Source organism: Psammomys obesus, unplaced genomic scaffold, assembly GCF_907164565.1.
Source record: "Psammomys obesus unplaced genomic scaffold, mPsaObe1.curated_primary_1811, whole genome shotgun sequence".
In the NCBI taxonomy this organism is placed as follows: Eukaryota; Metazoa; Chordata; class Mammalia; order Rodentia; family Muridae; genus Psammomys; species Psammomys obesus.
Genome location: NW_026592510.1, coordinates 7953628 through 7974872, shown reverse-complemented (window position 1 = coordinate 7974872; position 21245 = coordinate 7953628). Strand labels below are relative to the sequence as shown.

General features: G+C 34.5%; 1 protein-coding gene across 5 annotated transcripts in view; it reads right to left on the bottom strand.

Moving 5' to 3' along the window:
* Kiaa2026 (KIAA2026 ortholog) overlaps positions 1-21245 on the bottom strand; it is a 79538-nt gene that overhangs the window by 20537 nt on the left and 37756 nt on the right. For 4 of the 5 annotated variants that reach the window (XM_055614235.1, XM_055614237.1, XM_055614239.1 and 1 more), the window contains 3 exons: positions 18598-20015; positions 8572-8651; positions 212-301 (listed from right to left, as the gene is read on the bottom strand). In XM_055614235.1, coding sequence (XP_055470210.1) covers positions 212-301; positions 8572-8651; positions 18598-20015 — 1588 coding nt within the window. The remainder of the gene's footprint in view (positions 1-211; positions 302-8571; positions 8652-18597; positions 20016-21245) is intronic. The other variant, XM_055614236.1, reaches the window with a different exon arrangement.

Sequence of the window (21245 nt, the reverse complement as noted above, 5' to 3'; positions counted from 1 at the left end):
AGAAAATTAATCTTCTTGCCCCTATACCATCTTTTTGTTTTAAAAATGAAAATTAGACCACATGGGAGAAATGGAAAAAACAATGCTTCTATCTTTAATTGTAAATTTTTATGTAATTAGGAAAACAAGATTTTTAAAAACTTTGGAAAAAAAAGCAGGAATAAATTTTAATGCTGACAATAATAGATAAAACTTTTGGATAAACACCTACCGATTTTTTTCTACTGTTTTCCAGATCTTTGAGTTCATTCTCGATTTTTGTGATTAAGTCCCTGAGTTCATCAAGATTAGTGCAAATAAGCTAAAACAAAACACAAAAACACAGCTTGATAACACATAATATAAAACACCCAAAATGTGGTAACAGAAATTTTTTAACATATACTGAAATTAAAAGTATTTCCCTGCAATAATTAAAAGCACGGAAAGCTTTACAGTTAGTATCTGAGATATTTACTTGTTATGATGTATGAACTTCAGGCTTCCTATAAAATAAGCTAAATTTTCAACATTGGTAATCTCATCCTACACTCTACCTCTAAGTTTGTATTATAATCCTGTTATTTTCTTAGTATTACTAACTTTCAGCCCAGAATGACAAAGATCTGGAAACTCATTAGATTTTACAGGTTACAATCCCACCAGGCCATCTCCAAGCAGGAGAAATACAGCACTGCAGGTGGCCATTATCCCTTTTTGTTTGCTACCTATATAATTTAACAAATTGAGTTATTTCTGCTGGCAGTGATACTAAAGGAGGACTAAAACTATGTGCAATATATTCAAAGATAGGAACAAAATTAAGTACACATTCTTGTCATGAGTTTAATAATTTTTACTGCTGCTGTTTTTTTGAGAAAGGGTCTTACTACGTAGCCCTGGCTGGCCTCAGACTTCTGTCCTGCTCAGCCAACCAATCAGGTGCTGTATTTCAGATGTGAGTCACCCAGCCCTTCTGAGCGTAACACATTTTAATAAACCATCTTTACAAGTAGTAACTATTTCCTTCTACAATTGTGTGGATCATTTTATTTTACCAAATAAATGCGACCAAAATAATGAATTCTTTAGTTATTAACTGACCTAGCTTGGCTTAGGTCAGTTTTATAAACTGAAGCATCTGAAATACTAACAAAACATTGTTATTCCATTTGGTTCATGTAAAATTTATTGTGTTTGCCCAGTGAGTTTAGTACATTTAACCTTTTCATAAAATAATTTAAACAATTAAGAGATCTATTTTTAAAAAGTGATAAAAAATTCAGAAGCAAAACTATCTATACAAAAAGTTTCAAGGTGCAAGAAAATCTTGTGATGTTTATATTGTTAAAGTTAAAATATGGTATATATTTATAAATTATCAAAAACCTTTATCACTGTGCTTCTTACATTCACTAATGTAAAGTTACTGTTTTCTTACTAGAAAATCAGACAAAAGTAACAAGCAAAGTGGGTCACAACAAGATAACCGCTAGTTGTTAATAAGTAATTAAAAACAGGAGATAGGAAGTGCTTTAAATTTGGCTAAAACCATAAGAAATTTTGATATAACATAAACTACAAAGGTGGAAATATGGTACAACCTAAGAAATTTAAGAAAAAATTATCACCAATGCTATACCATAATTAGTATTAACAATTACTTATTAGAATAATCTACAAAACTGCAAATGCAAGATAAAGCAAGGCATGTATATACTTAAGTAATCCAAGTTAAACAATTTCAGGACTAGCTATGTGCTCAATGGTAGTGTACTTGGAAAGCAAAACAAAACAAAACAAAAAAACAACAAAAGCAACTTCAGAGTAGAAATCATTACACAATACTGTAGTGGGAGAGTGCAACTGATAATTATTAGAAATCGCATGTTCCAATTTGCTAAATCTGGTTATGAAAGAAATGGTGATGGTCAAGCAATGGACTGGCCAACTAGATAAGAACCTTTACAACCAGAAAACATCTTCAACGTCTAGTGTATCTATGAAGTCAGAGAGCGTTGTCAGTTCCCCAGTGGGTTTTAATGAGCAGTGACTGAGCAGCCCGTTGTTGTCACTGCTTTGTCAGACTTGTCCTTTCTCAAGGAACTTGGCATACTGCTTAATATATCACAGCATAGATTTCTCGCATCTATGGCTCAGAGAAATTTTCCTATTCAGGGTATCTCACTTAAAATGCATAAGAGTATGTTTTATGTGCAGTTTGTAGAAATTTTCAGGAACAACAAAGTCATATACCCAAACAACTAAACACATCCTAAAAATTTTAAAGATCTTTTAACTATCAGTTACTCATGACATCAACAAACAGTTATATTTCATCTACTGTAAATCAGCTAAGGCCAAAGCATTAAAAGCTCTACTTCTAAATGGCTTACCCAGTTAATAAGCTGTGTGAAATCAACTCTTCTCAAATTTCAGTGTGCGTAAGAACTACAGGGGAACCCTGATAGTTTTGGATTTAGTATTTCTCACATCTGATGAGTTTATTGTTATAGTTACATTTTAAGTAGTCATGTACTTAATGACTATGAATTATAAACCAGCTACTGAGACACATAGACATTCTGGTGCTATGAAGCAAACAAGCATAAAAATTCACAATAATTAATTTCCAAATTTAGGGGGTAATATATTTTTAGGATAATATTCTTAAAACATAGTACTTTATCTAAGTCCTAAGAGTATTTTTTTAAATCTGAGGGTCAGAATTCTTTTAGTGGTATTTATATTGAAGGTACATTAAAATAACTTAATATATAGATAATTTACAATCTTTGCTGTTGTTGTGGAGATAGGATCTCACTACACGATGCAAGATGCCCTCAAAATTATGTAGCCTAGGCTAGTCTTAGACTTCCATGTGCTGGGGTTACAGATATGTTTTATCACAACCAGGTCTGGTTTATATTCTTAATATGCAAATACATTCTTTAAATTTCGGTATACCTAATATACAATATGTAAGATCATCCTAAACTATTAAAAAATTCTGGAGTAAAAACATAGTTTAAGTTATTTCAACTTTATGTCACATATAACTCATTTCTTACTTTTTTAAGAATGAAAGTCTTCAATTTCAAATGGCATTTCTATTAAAATTAGATTCAACAGTAAAAATTCTCTTTAGTAAGGAGCACAGATGTATTCAGTAAGAACAAAAAAAGCATCTCATTAAATCCTTTTCTCATTAGTATTAATTTAGAAAGTGTTTCTGAGATACAGGGCCTCTTGGGTGAAAAAGAAAGCTGGCTGAGCTGCAGGGATCAGGGAAGCTTTCCTTCATACTCCAGAGGTTACTGCTGCCTCTCCTCCCGAGGGAGAACCCAGTGATACATGCTCATTAAAGTAAGACTTTCACTTGACTGAAGCAAGGCTGAGGTACAATCAACCAATTTTCAGATGAAAGGGACTAAAATTATGTAACTTGTTCAATGCTTAGAGTACGCTAGAGAGATGTATCTTCATAAGAATTAAAACAGATGTAAAGTAACCTCAGATGATGCTTTGGTAGAGGAAACTACAGAATTTTAAACTCCATTTACTACATTATATTTTACAAGGGCTCTTTTTAAACAAAATAAAAAAGTTTAAAAACTTCCAACAATTGAACACACAGTTTTAGGATCAATTTAATTTTCATTGACAAATAGTATTAAAAGACCTCTTCAACTAAAAAATTACAAATGAATGTATATAACAGGAGAAGGAAAGTACTATATAGATATAAGAATTTCATGACCATATTTCAGAAAATTACATAATAAAGATCTCCTTACTTATCACTTCAATTACCAAAATCACGCCATTCTGATAGAGGCTCACTAGGTTTGAAAGATATTTTCAAATAAGGCATCATACAAAATAAAAAGGGTAGGTTATATTAGAAAGGAAAAATCATGTTGAAATGTAAAATAAATACGTTCAAGCAAAATGGATCATTCTATCATTCTAATGAAGAAGTCCATGATTTGTTATAAAATCTGCAACTAAAATAATAAATACAGGATCTAAATTTAAAATCCATACATAAACAAAAATTATATTAACAGTTGTTAAAAATATGCTACAAGAATATTATTTCTAGCCAAGCACACACCTGTAATCCTAGCCCTCAGGAAGGCAGAGGACCAGAGATCTCTGTGAGTTCGAGATCATCCTGGTCTACAAAGCCAGTCCAGGATAGCCAAGGGTACACAGAGAAACCCTGTCTCAAAGAACAAAAAACAAAAAAACCCCACAAAACCTCATCCCTTTCCCCCCAAAAGAATATTATTTCTTATGATCACTATGCCATAACAGCAAGGACAATAAATTATAGCAAATACTCACTTGACATGAGAACAAAATAATTTTGACAAATTAACAAAATATTTTTAAAATAACATGTAATTAAAAACATTTTCCAATGCCTTACATTAAAGAAAATTGAAAGGTTTTTTTTTTTTAGAGAGGTTTAAAAAAAATCTCAATTCATAAACAAAAACCAGAAGTTGAAAAAATATATTTTAAGAGGTAGCAATTAAAATATAACTTAATCCATAGACCTTTATAACACAGAAGTTAAAAACTCTGGTTTCAACTTTAGTCTCGATTTGAAATAAGAAGGTACCAACGAACCCGTAGCAGGAATCACGTGTATGGAACGATGTCAAGTATACACTGATTAAAAAGTATTTTGTGTGTATTTGTGGGGTGGGGGTTACTAACAAAACATATCCTTATAGATTTTATCTCTATTTATGTGTGTCTAAGTGACTACCAAGTGTGTCAGTGCCTGTGTAAGCCTGGAGATGGCACAAGATCCCATGGAGCAGGAGTTACAAGCACTTGTAAGAAACATGACAGGGGTGCTGGCACCAGAACTTGAATTCTCCGGAAGAACAGCAAGTATTCTTAACTGCCAAGCCATTTCTCTACCTCCTACTGACTAGAATTTTAAAAAATCATTTTGATTATTTTTTAATTATGTGTATGTATGTGTGTCTGTGCATGTTTGAGTAGAAGCCAGAGGCACTAGATCCTCTGGAGCTAAAGTTACAGCAGACAGTTGTGAACTGCCTGACTTGACTCCTGAAACTGAACTCAGATCCTCTGAAAGAGCACTGAGTACTCTTTAACTAATGAACCATCTTTTTAGCTCCTCTAATTATCCTTTAAAATGTGGTTTACTGGAACTTGACCCATCAAGTTTTAAACATAATCTCTAACTTAATTTAGCACAAAAAGAGAATTTATATACTATTACAGTTCCCAAATACTGTACAAAAGGAAAAAAAAAGGCTCTGGAGGGAGAATCAACTTTATTAGGAAAACTGACAATTACTTCTGTGTCTAAGATTTTTTTTATATTACAAAATAAAGAAAAATTGACAAAATCATAACTGCTAAATTTGATATAAAAACTTGAACCATCAATATTCTATCCATCTAAAATAAAAATATTCTCTATTTTTTTCTCTTTTTTACAGTTACTGATGATGAAAAAAATAAACCCCACAGTCCTGAAATGCCACGGTGGACTTATCAGGGTACTAGAATAAGGAAGTCTAAGTTCTCACTCTGATCAGATATATTACTTTTTTTTTTTTACTTTAAAATTCTACTTTAATAAGACCAAATTCAAGGCTTATTTCAATATCCTAAGTAGCTGGAAAGTGCTAAGGTTAGCAATAGATGCTCTTAACGAAAATCCTAATTAATTTTCCTTAAAGTGCAGTATTTTCCTATAGAAGTCTCTACGCCTATTTGGAAAATAAAAAGTAAGAACAGCTAGAACAGTAAGGTCTAGGAATGTAATGGCTGCTATCACACCTCTGTGCAGATGAAGAACTGGACTTACAGAAAGTTAAGTAACTTAGCTAAGGTGACAGAATAGTCAGGTGCTAGGCCTGGCATTCAAACTCAAGTACCCTAGTTCTGATTCCATGTTTTAACTACTAGTACATTGCTGATACCCACTACCCATGGTCTTTGGAGGATGAAACTTAGGAATCTTCACTTTTAATAAAGGCATCAGGTTATTTTAATACTTTAAAAACTTTAACAACCAAGGGCAAAGCTTTTAGGAAAAAGTAGCACAGATACTGTTACTTTCTTTACAATATACACATAAAATGAAACCAAAGTCATTACTCTGACACAGAGTTTTTTAATAGTGCTCATATAAACATGGATTCTCATGAAGCAAGTAAAGACGAAAATTTAATATCTAGTGTTTAACAAGTCAAAAGGAACACTGTCAAGGAAGTTGAGGTCAAACAAAACAGGCTTTTTTTTTTTTTTTAGATCATTAAGACTTAAATTTAATCCTTTAAACTGTTTCTAAGCACATTATCTATCAGTTAAAGAAGATCAGCTTTTTGTTAACTAGGTCAGGTTTTATAAAAGCAATTTAATATTTATGCATCAAAGTTTTTTTTATTTTCAGTAATAAGTATAGATATTTAGGTTTATAATGGCTACTATTAAAATCTTATTTACCTATGTCTACAAAGTATTTCTATGTTCAATGCCAACAAATAAGATGCTAAATATATTACCAGGTCTTTTGTGAAGAAAAACCCCTCACTTCTTTATTAGATAATAATTGGTATTTTAAGATTTCACCAATTTTTATGTGTATGAATGTTTGTCTGCATGTATGTATACCACAAAGTGCCCATTGCCCTTAGTGGCTAGAAGAGGGTTTTGGATCCCCAGGAAGTGGAGTTACAGATGGTTGTACGCCACCATGTAGATACTGGGAACCAAACCTGAGTCCTCTGCAAGAACAGCAAAAGCTGTACTTTTAGAAGACAGTTTCAAGTTCTCATGAATCATAGCATATTATTCGCACTGTAAACCAGAAATAAGAGCTACCTTAGCCCAATACAGACTCACAAAGACACACATACACACACACACACACACACACACACACACACACACACACACACACACGTACATACGCACACCACACCATGCTCCTCTATCTCTATGCCTTAAGAACCAGGAAATAGACTGTATTTATTTTAAATAGCTCAATCTAACAAAACATGTACTTTTGACCTTAAATTTCTGAGCAATAAACAAATGGTCAATAACTCACTGGAAATACCATTTACAACAATGTTTTCCATCATGTTTCCATGAGCCAGAGTAAAAAACAAAAAACAAACAACAAAACATTTACCATACATGTCAATACACATACACACAGAGGCAACTAAAACCACAGTTCCATAAAATAACATATATGACTATACATATTCATGATATTATGTGTGACACAGATATGTGATATAGCAATACATTTTTTAAAAATTTGGTAACTTAAAGAAATGCTGGTCATGTAATCCATTGAGTTGATTTCATATATCACTAACAGCACCCACAACTGTACAAAGTATTACCTATGCAGTTTGTGTTACGACGACATACAAGAATTCACTTACGACGCTAGGAGCTAGGAAAATACCAAAGATGGGTCACTCTGTCCTAAGATCTATACAGTTCTATATTAAGAAACTGGGGGAAAAACGAGTGGGAGAAGTAAGTAGCACGATTACCAGTGGCAGCATAAAGCTGTAATAGTATACCACTAACATGTTACAAGCAATGAATGGAAGTATGGCCTCCAGTCATATACATACAATCTAGTAAATTATATTTACTATACAAAGGTTACGTAAAAAATTCTAAAGAATGTAATTCATCCTAAAGTCATTAAAGTATTCTACTATAAAATATATTTTGTTTTACTATTTAAGGATACTTGACTTTTTATCAATTTTCAACTTACCCTAAATAGGATTTTTATTAAAAGTAGATGAATACTACTGTTACACAGTATTTTTCTTGCCCCTTTATTTTCCTAACTACTTAAAACCTACAAAATCAATTATATCACTTTTAGTTTATGAGCTTATAAACTTTTTAAAATGGACTGGCCACAACATGGTAAAAGTTTTTTTTTTTTTTTTTAAAGAAAGTGTCATTTGTTGAAGAAAATACTTATTCTATAAATAGAAAATAAAGGCATACATAGTTATAAGATTGCTTATCTCAATTAGTACATATGGCAGAATTTTCTTTTGCAGAAATGTTCAAAGACTATTATATTTAGCCTTTACAAAATATAATTTATAGCTAAGAGTTAAAAGAACTGTTTTTCAAATTAATCAGTCTATCATTTCTGTATTGCTTAAATATAAGAATGGATTACCAGAGTAACATTACTATGCACAAAGCCTGTTTTTTTCCTTAGAAGAGTCATTTACACATTTGTTTATGAATATATGAATACAGACATAAAGAAGAGAGATATGTGTACACACACGTCCACTAAATTACATCTACAAAAGCTGCTATAGGAAACTAAAAACACCAAGGTTTATGAAAGATAATGAGGTTTTAAAAAATACATTTTTGCCTACATTTATACTTCAGAAACACATTGTTAGAAAGTCATTACATGTATACACACTGTAGTTTCTTGAAATTCTGCCATTCTCTCAAGAAACGGCACTGAAACAAAACAAAAAAAAATTTAAACAAACAAAAAAACCTTGGAAACAATGTTGAAACATTTACCTGAAACTCCGGTACAGCAGGTGACTTTGTGACAGTTTTCCTCTTCTTTGTAATTGCTTTTTTAGATATGGATTTTTTTCCTTTCAAGATTAAAAGAGAAAAAACTTCACAATGCTGTTTACAGCACCTCATTAACAGAAACCAAATTACATAGAGCCTTGAAAGTTAAACTGTAACTAACAGATGGTTGCTAGTAAGTCAAATGAAAATAATGAATCAAACAAGCCTCAGTGAAAGCAAATATTAAACTGTAACCACCAGTAACAGACACATTAACTATGCTGTGTATTTATGTAAGAACCAAGATTATTACGCTTTTCAAGGTGATGCATAAACATTTGAATTTTTAAAAGGAGTAGGCATAAAAGCCACAAAACTACTGCTTAGTTAAAATCTGCATTCACAGCTTATGATACAGCACAGTAAGGAGCCTTACCTGAATAATGACTTAGGAACCTCGGTAAGTATTTTATCTGGAGATAATACATTGCTCAGCCAAAAGCAGAAACCCCTTAGGAACATTAGGATGCCATTCCTTTAGCTCTGTATTTGGTACTTTGGTAGTACTTGATAGGCAAAGTTTTAAAAAGTATAATTAGCATATCCATTAAATGTGCAATAGTATTTTGTGTACTCAGAAATCATGAGGAAAAATAAACCTCATCCTTAAAGAGTCCAATTTCCAGAACACATCTGAAGTATGTATCTATTTCTTTGCATTTAGCTTCACGAAAAATAAAACACACACACACTTTTGGCAAGGAACATGCTAAAATGTATTCTTCCTTACTCTGTTTTACTGCTGAGGATCTCACACTGTAACCAAGGCTGGCCTCATGCTCACAAAAATTCTTTTGCCTCAGGCCCCCACAAACTGGCATTATACATGTGAGCTACCACATCTTCTCCTTGTGTGTAATTATGGAATAACAAATTTATTTAATTGTGGGCTAGAGAAATGGCTCAGGGGTTTTAAAAGCACTGACTGCTCTTCCAGAGGATCTGGGTTCCATTCCCAGAAACCCCAGATGGTGGCTTACAACTCTAGTTCCATGAGATCATTCTCTTCTGGTCTTCACAAACACTACACGCACATGGTGTGCAGACACACACGCAGGCAAAACATGCATACACAAAATAAAAATAAAGACACTTAATTTAATTGTGCAACAAATGTTGTATAAAGGTACTAGTTTATGAGGACAATAGGAAGTTATTGAACGGAGAGCCTGTCTTCAGATGTTCATCACCTCCAGGAGCATGAAAATGCCTCTTAATTTTTGCTGTGTACTGGTTTCAAATCCAGATCTGTGCATGCTGGTCAACTGCTCTACCTCAGGGCAACATCTGCGATTCTTCTCCTGTTAACTCTGATTCACAACTATTTTTAGACTAAAATCAACTCAATCCTTAACTTTTCAAAAGAGAAAAGTTATTTTATATAATTCTAATATCTCTCTTTAAATATTTTTTAAATTGATAAGATCTCACATGTTAATTTTGTTGCAGCATCTTATTCAACCCAACTAAAATAATTTCCAATTATAATATAATTGTTATTTTCTGTATTCCTGAAAGGGAAGAAAAATCACAGAATTATAACTTGAATATTTCCTAAATTTGATTCAAAATGTATATGTACTATGACTGAACTATGTGAATTTTGAGGTGCTTATGTTCAAACAGATTTCACTGTTTGGTTTAAATTAAATGAATATAATAAATTAGCCAACATACATTTCCTTTATCATTATCACCATTATTTGCTTCTGTGCTTACCTTGTTACCTATGACAATACTAACTCCAGGAGAATAGAGGAGCTGTTAAAATGAGCAATACTTAGGTAGAAATGACCAAATTTTTAGTGTCTGTAAAATGCAGCTAGCTCAAGGAGCCTTTCAGATCTGAATGCCAGGATGCCTTTTCTATTTATAATTTTAAGGTTCTAAAGATTTATTTATTTTTATGTGTATGAGTGGTGTGCCTGCATGTATGTTTGTGTACTATATGTGTGACTGGTACCTAAGGAAGTCAGGAGAGGCTACTGAATCCCTTGGAACTGGAGCTTCGGAACACTGAGTCACCACTCGGGCCCCAGTACATCTGGAGAACACGTGCTGAGCCAGCCATCTATCTCATCATTATAATTTTTTTTTCCTTCTTTTATTGTTGTATCGGGCTTTTTTTTTCTTTCTCTCTCTTTCTTTGGTCCTGTACCCCAGGCTAGCTTAGATCTTAGTTGAAGATGATCTTGAATTTATTCTCCTACTTCCAACTGCTGAATTATAAGCATGCCCCATTACTTTAAATAATAATTATTTACTTCATGCGCATATATGTCCAAGTATGTGCCTCCACACCCCTGTAGAGATCAGAGGGCAACTAGTAGGAGTATGTTTTCTAATTCCACGAGGTGTACTGAGGGATCAAACTTAGGTTGTGTGGCTTGGCAGCAGGTTCCTATAACTATCAAGCCATCTTTTTTCTTTTTTTGCCATGTAGTCCTAGCTGTCCCCAAACTCATGACAACTCTCCTACCTCGTTTCCTTAGTATTGGGAATATGTGTATGAACTACAATGCCATTTGGACCATGCTAGGGATCATGCCTGGGTTGCATGCATGCTAGTCAAGCACTTTACCAACTGAACTACATCCCCTAGTTCCTTTAATTAGCTTAAATGTACTCATTTGGCTCTGTAACTACACACACCTTTAATAGTCAAATGCAATTTATATTGTTGCCTCATAGACTTTTCAACTCAGGTTGTAAATTCTCAATAAATTCTAGCAGGCATTTTATGTGAGTGGATTAGAAAGTTATGTGGTTACTTCCTTCGGTCATTAGGCTGATTACATGTTATTAAGTTCCTGGACACGCTGCTGCATCTGTAGTCATGTAGTGGCTTTAAGATTGAGCTCTAGAGCCAAGCCATGTGGACTTGGGACATCTGCTATAGCCACCCACAAGCTACATGACTTTGAGTATGTAAGTAAACAGCTTGTGGAAACTGGTTCTCTCCCTCCACATGTGGGATCTGGGTACTGAACTCAGGTTATCAAGCTTGGTAGCAAGTATCTCTAACTGAAGTGATGAGCAATCTCACCAAGCCCTGAAAATCTTACTTTTTAATCTTTTTCTTTCTTGCTTCTTCTTTTGTTATGTCTTATGTTCCCTGATATATATATATTTTTTTACATTAGGTCCACTAATGTAATATCCATCAAGCAATTGTAACTAAAATTTTTTCTTATGTTTTGAGTTACTGATGACAGAAATTATACATTCTCAACACCATGCATAGCTTCCAAGAAGTATTCCTTAAATACTAGAATTCCATTTCTTTAATTTTTATTTTTTAGAATTCCATTTTTTAATCAGAAAAAATGACAGTATAGTGGCAGGAGGGAAAGAGGCAAATTATTTCTTAAAAATCCTGTGCACCTAGTTGAGTCCTTTTTGTATTGAAGACCACACTGAAATTACTTAAGTAATTAATACTTTATTCAGTCCTGGAAATTGAACCCAAGGGCACAATGCTTTCTTGCACAACACTCTGCCACTGAGTTATATCCCCAGGTCGCTCTTGAATATGAGGATCCTATGGCCTCCGCCTCTGTAGTGCCTGTGATTGTAAGTGGACATGACCATTCCTGGTTTAATTTATAGTGTTCAGCAAAGTTTTACAAATGACTTAATAGTGGACGTAGGAGGACTAATGCTTATAGTGGTTATAAGCGGACTAATATTTATTGGGAACCTACTATATGCCATACTTACTAAAAATGATTTAATATAAATTATTTCTCAAAACAACTGTTGAAAGTAGGTAATAACCAATATTTTACTAGAGATAACTAAAGATCAAAAGGATTAGTTCACTTACTCAAGTGCCAATAAGTAAGCATCACACCCAGGGATTCTAACTCCAAAGTCCAAGTTCCTTCCACCATGTAGCTCTATTTCACAAAAGCCATAGCTGCCATTTGTTGATTCCCACTATGAACCAACTGATAGGCATGACAGGTTTATGAATGTTATTTTATCTTGCGAGAAAAACAGCAAGATAGAGACTATATTAGCTCATTTATTAATGAATAAATTATAAACAGAAATTAATGGAGGATTTATAGCTACTATGCACTGGAGCAGATATTAACTATATTTCATTCACTTCAAAACTATACTCTTGATGGTATAACTCTGCTTTCTTTCAGACTTATGCAGGGATGATATGTGCTTCTGAATGACCTCAGAGTAATCTTTTTTAAAAAATCAGAATTAAGATTTGCAATTCACTGTTGCTTAACACCTTGTGCAACCTCAAAAGATAGCCTGAATATTTGTTTCCCATTGCTTGCTAAAATTCAGGCTTTTAAAATTAAACATTACTTTTTATATAAAGCAAGATTAGTACAAAACTACACAGCCATTATTTGGGTTTACTTGGAGAGGCTAGCAGTGAAGTACAAACACCAGTAATCTATAACTGAAAAATACTCCTTTTCTATCAGGCAAAAGCTGTCCTCATTCACTGAGCAGTAGCTTTATGAGAAACACACAAATAATTGTGAGGGAGAAAGGGGCACCTGTCTGACTTGCCAGGTCAAATCAATTATGTCTGAACAATGGGGTTAAAGATGCCACGGCCTAATCACCTTCATATTCCAGTTATTTGGTAATTTGTTTTTTGTTTCAGAACAAGACATACACAAACTGCCACCAGTGGGGCATTTTCACGGCTTGAACATACTCAAGGCTTTTACTCTCAGAGCCCCAAATCACCTAGTCTCATAAAACCAAATATAATCTACGCCTAAGACTGTGTGTGAATCAGAAATCAGTTTAAAATATAAGCAGAATTTCAAATATGATGTTTTCACCCCACACCACTGAGCTTAAAACAGTCACATGCAAAATTAATTTGTGCTCGGAAAACATAAGAATATCTTAATAATCCTAATTTAAAAACTCATTTGTAATGTTACAAAAGTACACGCAATGAAGCTCTCTAAAACACCATGCTCAGAACAACTTAAAGAACTCATATTCCACCTAAAAGAAAACTGTAATTAAAATGTATTGTCCTCTAACTGAGGCACAAATGTCTCCTCCTTTATAATCTGGAACTGGAAATTCAAGTCTCCTTTCTCTCATTCTATTCCTTATTTTTATTCCCATCCTTCACCTGTATTCCTGGTCTGTTTTCATTCCTTGGTCAGATGGGCTACTCAAAGACTTTTAATAATTCTTTTCTGGATCTATGATTTCCATGGTTTAACATTCTCCAAATATAGACATTACCTTCCTTTTTTTTTTTTTTTTTTGCTTTACAATAATTATTAAGTGGACGGGTAAAAGACATAAGTTACTGTTAAAAGTAAAAAATCCAAGGACACTGTATGATATTCAACAGTGGATCTGGGAAGTGCTTGGGATGTCAAAGCACAGAAATGGAGTTTAATTTGTGTCTTATTTACTACACATGCATGTCTTAAACTAAGTTTCTGGACTGCTGTAAGTAAACAATTTGATCTTAATTAAGCCATTGATTTTCAGATTGTTCCCCTTGCTTATGAAGAATGTTCTTGTCATAATGGTTATTTTCTTTTATCTAATCACACAATATGTTGATTCTTAAACATCCAATTATCTTTCCCTTTAACTTAGTGTTACATGAATATTAGTTCTGAGAGGGAAAAAAGGACCTGAAAAATAATTAGGTGCCAAGTTCTGCTATTTTCTGTACGGCCTCTTAAGACAAGAATGTTTTGTTGTTGTTGTTTTCTTTTTGTCAATGTAGTAGAAAAGTTACATGGCATCCCTTATCTGTATTTAAATTTCTCTTCAAAGTCATCTGCCAGCTCATTTAAACTCTACCAGATTTTTATGGCTATTTCATTACACCTTAATTATCTTTTCAGATTTTTCTTCTAATCCTGCCATTTGTTAGGTGTGTAACACTGGAAAAGTAAACAGATCTTCCTCTTCCTCATTTAAAAAATATTTATAAAATCTTGGGACTGGAGAGATGACTCAGCAGTTAAAAACACTGGCTACTCTTCTAGAAGACCAGGGTTAAGTTCTCAGTACCCACATATTAGCTCACAACCATCTCTGATTCCAGTTCCAGCAGATCCATCACCTCTTCTGGTCCCCTTCTCCAGTACATGCACCCATGTGATGCACATATGTAAATGAAGGCAAAACACTAAGATACATAAAATAAAAATAACAGTAGTCATCTATTTCTGGAGTTTTTATGATTAAATGAAATAAAATTTATAAAGGCTAACAGTCTTACTTACATGTTCCTCCTGAGGGAGAAATAGAAGGGACATTAAATAAAATAGCACAGGGGTAAGGATGTAAAATTTAGTGGTTGTACTAAATGTCCTTTTTTTGTGAAATCTTTCCATGACATACACTGAGCTTTTCCATTTTTATTATATGGTTTTGGTTATTAAATTGAGAAGCCTATTTATCAGTTTTTATTTCAGATTTATTTCTTATAAGTTTTTATCTGCATGTATATATGCTGAAGCCAGAAGAGTGTTAGAACCTCTGGCAGTGCAGTTGTGGATGGTGTAAGCTCCTTGTGAGTGCTAAGAAATGAACTCAGGTCCTCTGCAAGAATAGCAAATGCTCTTTTTTTTATTTATTTAAAATTTGCTTATTATGTATACAGTGTTCTGCCTGCATATATGCCTGCATGCCAGAAGAGGGAACCGATGGTTGTGAACCACCATGTGGCTGCTAGGAAGTGAACTTAGGACCTTTAGAAGAGCAGCTAGTGCTCTTAACCTATGAGCCATCTCTCCAGTCCCCAGCAAATGCTCCTGAGAGTTGAGCCACCTCCATAGATGCATATTTACCAGTTTTGAACTTAAATTTTTCCCTCTCTCTTTTTTAATTAGCCAAGCATAGGACACCTTAATCTCAGTACTTTATAGACAAAGGTTTATTTCTTCTAGTTCCAGGCTTGCCTGGCTAACAGAGTTGTAGGCCAGCTAGAGCTACACACTAAGACCCTGCCTCAAAAGAAAAAAAAAAAAACAAAACATGTATATATGTATATATGTGAGTGTATATCTAGATCAAAGGACAGCTTGTAGGAGTTGGTTCTCTCCTTCTACCCTATGGGTTTCAGGAATGAGCTTGGTCATCGGGCTTGGCAGTAAGAGCTTTTACTAAACTGAGCCATCTCACTGACCATAGTGTCTTACCTTTAAGAAAATAAGACCACTTGCCTTATCTGTTCAGCTCAGTTTAGAGGTATCACAAATGATCTGGCTAAAAAGCATGACTACTGAGGTGGAAACTCCTTTAAACTAAAACTACTTAAGTCAGATGAGGTGGTGTATGCCTGTAATCCCAGCACTTGAGAGGCTGAGGCAGGCAGATCTCTGTGAGTTTGGGGTCACCCTGGTCTATAAAATGAGTCCAGGGCTACATAAAGAAACCCATTTCAAAAAAAAAAAAAAAAAAAAAAGGATGGATAACTTACGATATAAAGGTCTTTTATTAGTGCAAATGCAGTAAATGTGAGCTATTATTTATAAATTATTTATATTTATAAATTATTATTTATAAATCTGAGCTATTTGCTTCACACAATCTGTAACAATACTAAAACACTCATCAAAATATTCTAAAAATAAATGCCACTGTTAGTTATAAAGAAGCTGGTTGCAGTGGCTCATGCCTATAATCCTAGCACTCGGGGAGGCAGAGGCAGACAGATCTCTGTGAATTCAAAGTCATCCTGCTCTACAAATTAAGTCCAGGACAGCCAAGGCTACACAGAAAAAAACCTGTCTAGAAACCCCCCCCCAAAAAAAGTATTATAAAGAAATGTTTAATGATTGAATTATGCATTTAATTAGGAAAATAATTGGAAGTTTCCTTAAAGAAGTGATACAAGAATGAGGAAAAGGGCTTCTTTTAAAAAAATAATTTTTTTGCTTAATAGTAGAAAACAGACTGCTTTTGCTTTTCTACTAATGGCAATAGTAACTTTAAAAAGAATGCATTTTAAAAAAAAAAAAAACTTTGATATTTTTTCCTCTGAAAAAGTTATTTCTATTTAGTGTTGCTTATATGTATATGGATCTCACAAGGTCCTGCCACTAGACAAAAAGAGTTGCAGGCAATTAATTGCTGTTTAGGAGAATTGGTCTGTTCCAGAGATCAGCGCCATCCCCACTGGCAGATTCCACTAGCAGATTATCCAATCATAAAATAAGCAGCTTGAAATGTAAAACAAATGCTTTATCCTTATTACATCTCACGTTTGTAAGACCTGAAAGCCAGAGAATAAAAGACTTTCACAGATTCTTTGTAAATTTTTATTCCAGAGGTTTATTTCTGAAAGCTACTTTAAAAAATTGGGTCAATATGAACCATTTTCGAAGTTTCAGTTCCACAATCTAGGCTTGGTTTTGGTAGTAAACATTATACTACTTTAAGAATTTATATTTATTTATTGTGTGCACACTACCATACAACCCCCTTCGTGTGTGTGTGAGAAAGTATGTGTGTTGTTAGAACTCAGGTCATCAAGCTTGGTGGCAAAAGCTTTTACCTGCTGAAACATCTCTCTGTCCTATCCTTTATCAATGATTCTTTACATATATGTTTTAGAACATACTGAGTTCTAGTTAATGATTTAAATAATTAAGAGCTCACTCCTTATTTGATAACCCAGGAGCAAGTTTCTGCTAATATAATTAACTATGTAGCTGTGAGAAGGAATTAAAATGAAACCCAAAAATGATGACTGGAAACAACTCATTTCGGGAAGCAATTCTTATTCTTTCCCTCCATCAAGCAATTTTTTAAATAAAGGTTAATAAAATTGATCATATGTCTATCCTGCGGTAAATGAGACATAAACTGATTAAAACAGATAATAGAAAACACAAAAGTAACAGTCCTTAAAACAACAACAACAAAAAACCCCAATCAACCTGCATAGTACTTTTGTTGTTAAAAAAGGCTGCTGACAAATATATGAATTATTTAAAATTGGCAAACGACACACAAACCCTTTATAAGTATATACTTTGTAATTTATTAGTTGACATAATTCCTAGGTTCAGTTTTTCTAGATGTGAAAATATATACTGAAAAAAAGTGCTTAAAAATTTAAAAATGTGATATAAGGAAAAAGATCAGACCCAAGTAAATAATATAATTACTCTAGATAAAAAAAAAAAAAAAAGCTGATATACTTGTGCTGTCATCAGCTTGGATGAAAAAGAAATCACTTAATGTAAGTAATGAGGCACATCATTTATAGAAAAAAACATGAAAATATTCAAATATGTCAAACTGAGATTTATTCAGATGTATCAAACTATTTTTGCTGTTAGTATATAAAAATATCACATGTCCTGGGGGTTTTTATTTATTTATTACAATTTACTCACTTTGTATCCCTGCTACAGCCCTCTCTGTAGTCGCCTCCCAATCCCACCCACCCTCCCTCTTCTCCCTCTGTGCCCTTACCCTAGTCCCCTGATAGGGGAGGACCTCTGCCCCTTCCTTCTGACCCTAGCCTATCAGGTCTCATCAGGACTAGCTACATCATCTTCCTCTGTGGCCTGGTAAGGCTGCAACCCTCCCCACCCCAGGGGGAGGTGATCAAAGAGCCAGCCATTGAGTTCATGTCGGACACAGTCCCTGTACCCCTTACCAGGGAACCCACTTGGAAACTGAGTAGCCAATGGGCTTCCTCTGAACATGGGGTCTAGGTCCTCTCCATACAAGGTCCTTGGTTGGAGTATCAGTCTCTGCAGGGCCCCCGGGCCCAAGTTGTTGTTCTCCTTGAAGAGTTCCTGTCCCCTACAGGTCTTTCTATCTGTCCCGAGTTTTTAACCATGTGAAATAAAACTTAACCCTCTCACACATACATAACTAAGTACACATATGCATTTCAATCTATCATTAAGAGTTCCCATGATGCATAACTGACAGAAAAATAGAATTACACCTAAAGATGTCTTGCTCATTAGGTCCGCTTACCAGATTTGTGCTTCTTGTGTTTTCCTTTCTTTTTGATGATCAATAATTTATTTTGGATCTCAGGTTTGTAAGACTTGAAGGCAAGAGAATGAAGACCTTCACGCTTTCTTTGTAAATTTTCATTCAAAACATCTTTCAATTTCTTTTTTTTCTTTTTCTTCTTTTTTGCCCTCATTTTGGTTAGTTTGAGTTTTTTGTGGCTCTGTAGTGAGTGCTCTAACAATACATCCCTTACAACTTTATGGCAGTTAATGTCTGGATGATCAACGTGACTTCCATTTATATGAATTTGGCAAGATTTTAGAGCATTTTCTTTTAATGGACTGGATTCTGCCTTTATTTTAGAAGCTTCACCATATTTTTCCTGATTTTCTATAAACCTTATTTCACCTGGACTGAGTGGTTCTCCAAAGCCAGTAAGTTCTCCTGGACTTCTGGGTTTCTGCAAATTTTCTTTACAACAATCAGGCTTTTCAATTTCACAGGGCCCGTGAACTTTAATGTCACAGTTGGATTTTACTTCCATTTCAACAGAGATGTCATGATTATCAAAGTTCCTTTTAGCAGGACAACAGGCTGGATCAAAATCAATTTCCTGCTCTTTCTTGAAAGTCGAGGGCAGCCCTTCTCTATGACATCTGTGTTCTCCGTTACTTGTACTAACATAGTCACACTTGAATTTCTCCAGTTTAATCCGAGGTACTCTTTTTACTTTAATGGGTGGAACTGGAAATTCTGGGGCCTGAAAGGGTCTTTGTTTATAGATCCGCACATCTGCACCACAGAACTGTGGAAAATGCACATAAGCATTCTCCAGATAATCATAACCAAGGATAACTTCCCTACACTCATGAATAGGCTGCCCAAGCACAGCATCTTGAACTTCCTTCTGTGTTTCATACACAAAGTCACAAAGTCCTTTAAGTAGCCATACTTTTTGGTTGAAAGGTAGCTCATGAAAAGGTTTTTCTTCCAATGGATTAGCTTCCCCAAGAACCTTAAAAAACTGAGGCGACAAGCCAAGCTTCTCGGCGCAGCTGTCAGGGTTGTCCGTCTGCCCTACAGCCGTGTACCACTGCTGCACTTTCTGTCTCAGCACTGCCTCCCAAGTCCTGTAAGGCAAAGTAGGTCTTCGATGTAAGGTGGGTCTGCGATGGGGAGGGCTAAGTAGAGAAGTCATTATTTTAGATAGAAAGGCATTACACTGAGGCATCAGAAGACAGCGTTCCAGTTCATAAAAGACAATTTCTGGCAAGTTTAGAATCTGTTGGGCTAAACAAAGGAAATGCCCAATGGCTGGAATTTCCCACATGTTCTCCATACAGGCTGGAGCTGCTTGAGCAAGAAGTTTTCTTTCCCACTCTTCTACTTCCTTTTGGCAAGCTTCTTCTGCTTCTTTTCTTTCTTGCTCCCGAAGCCTAAACAAAATTTAATACTACTATTACTTAAAGACAGTATCATAAAACACTGAAATTTTAAGTTATATTTATCTTCAATCACTAAGACATTTGTTCTAGTTTTCCATGTCATTAAAAAGTGCCCCATTAAAAGTATGCTGTCCCTCAATCCCCATAAGATATACATGTACTCCTGCACCCTCGGTTTTATGAGGGTGAACTAACATTATCTCCAGGGTCAGACTCTTTAACTTACTATGTCTATCTACTTTAGCTAATAAGACACAGTGAACTTTAACTGTGGTTATGTCATTATGACCTCAATAAAAGCTATAAAATGTTTCCCTTTATCACATACATTACCTCTAGAAATTTATGGGATGGGGCTGCCGGGCAGACAGCTTGCAGAGTCTCTGTCTAGTGTGTAAGAAGCTCAGGGTTTGACTACCCAGCACTGCAGAAGAACTGCATGCTCAAGGCCATTCCTGACTAGATTGTAAGTGTAAGACCAACCTGACTATGAGAAACACTGGCTCAGAAAGACAGAAAGGACATGGCAAATAATAGTAATAATAATAAAACAATACAAAGAATTTAAGCAAAAGTGATATGATTGTCAGTATTACATAGAGCTTTATTAGAAAAGAAAATCAGAACTATAAAGAAACTGCAGGGGACAGAGAGATGGCTCCATTAGTAAAGTGCCTGCTGCATAAGCATGAGGTTGCGAGTTCAGATCTCAGGACAAGCAAAAGCTGGGCATAGTGTCATGCAGCTATGAGCCCAGTATTTTGTGTATGTGTGGGTGGGCGAGGGGTACAAAGTGGTAGAGATAGGTGGATCCCAGAAGTTAACTGACCGGACAGTCCTGTCTGAAAAAAACAAGGTGGAGAGTGATAGAGAAGACACTGATGCTTAACTCAAGTCTCTATACACACCTGCATATAAGTGAGCACACACCCAAAGAAACATGCACACACAACACACACACAAAAATAAACTGTATTGCTAGCCAAATATAAAATGAGCCAAGAGGCCTATCATAGATAAGTAGGTAAGGTAAGATAAATAAAACAGGATATTACTCAGCCATTAAAAAATTAATTTGTTCTTCATTAGTTTCTTTAGATGTACAGAATTTAGTACATGTCTATATAAGTGAGTATATACCGTGTGCGTCTTTCTGCTTCTGGGACAGCTCACTCAGGATGATCTTTTCCAGATCCTACCATTTATCTGTAAATTTCATGA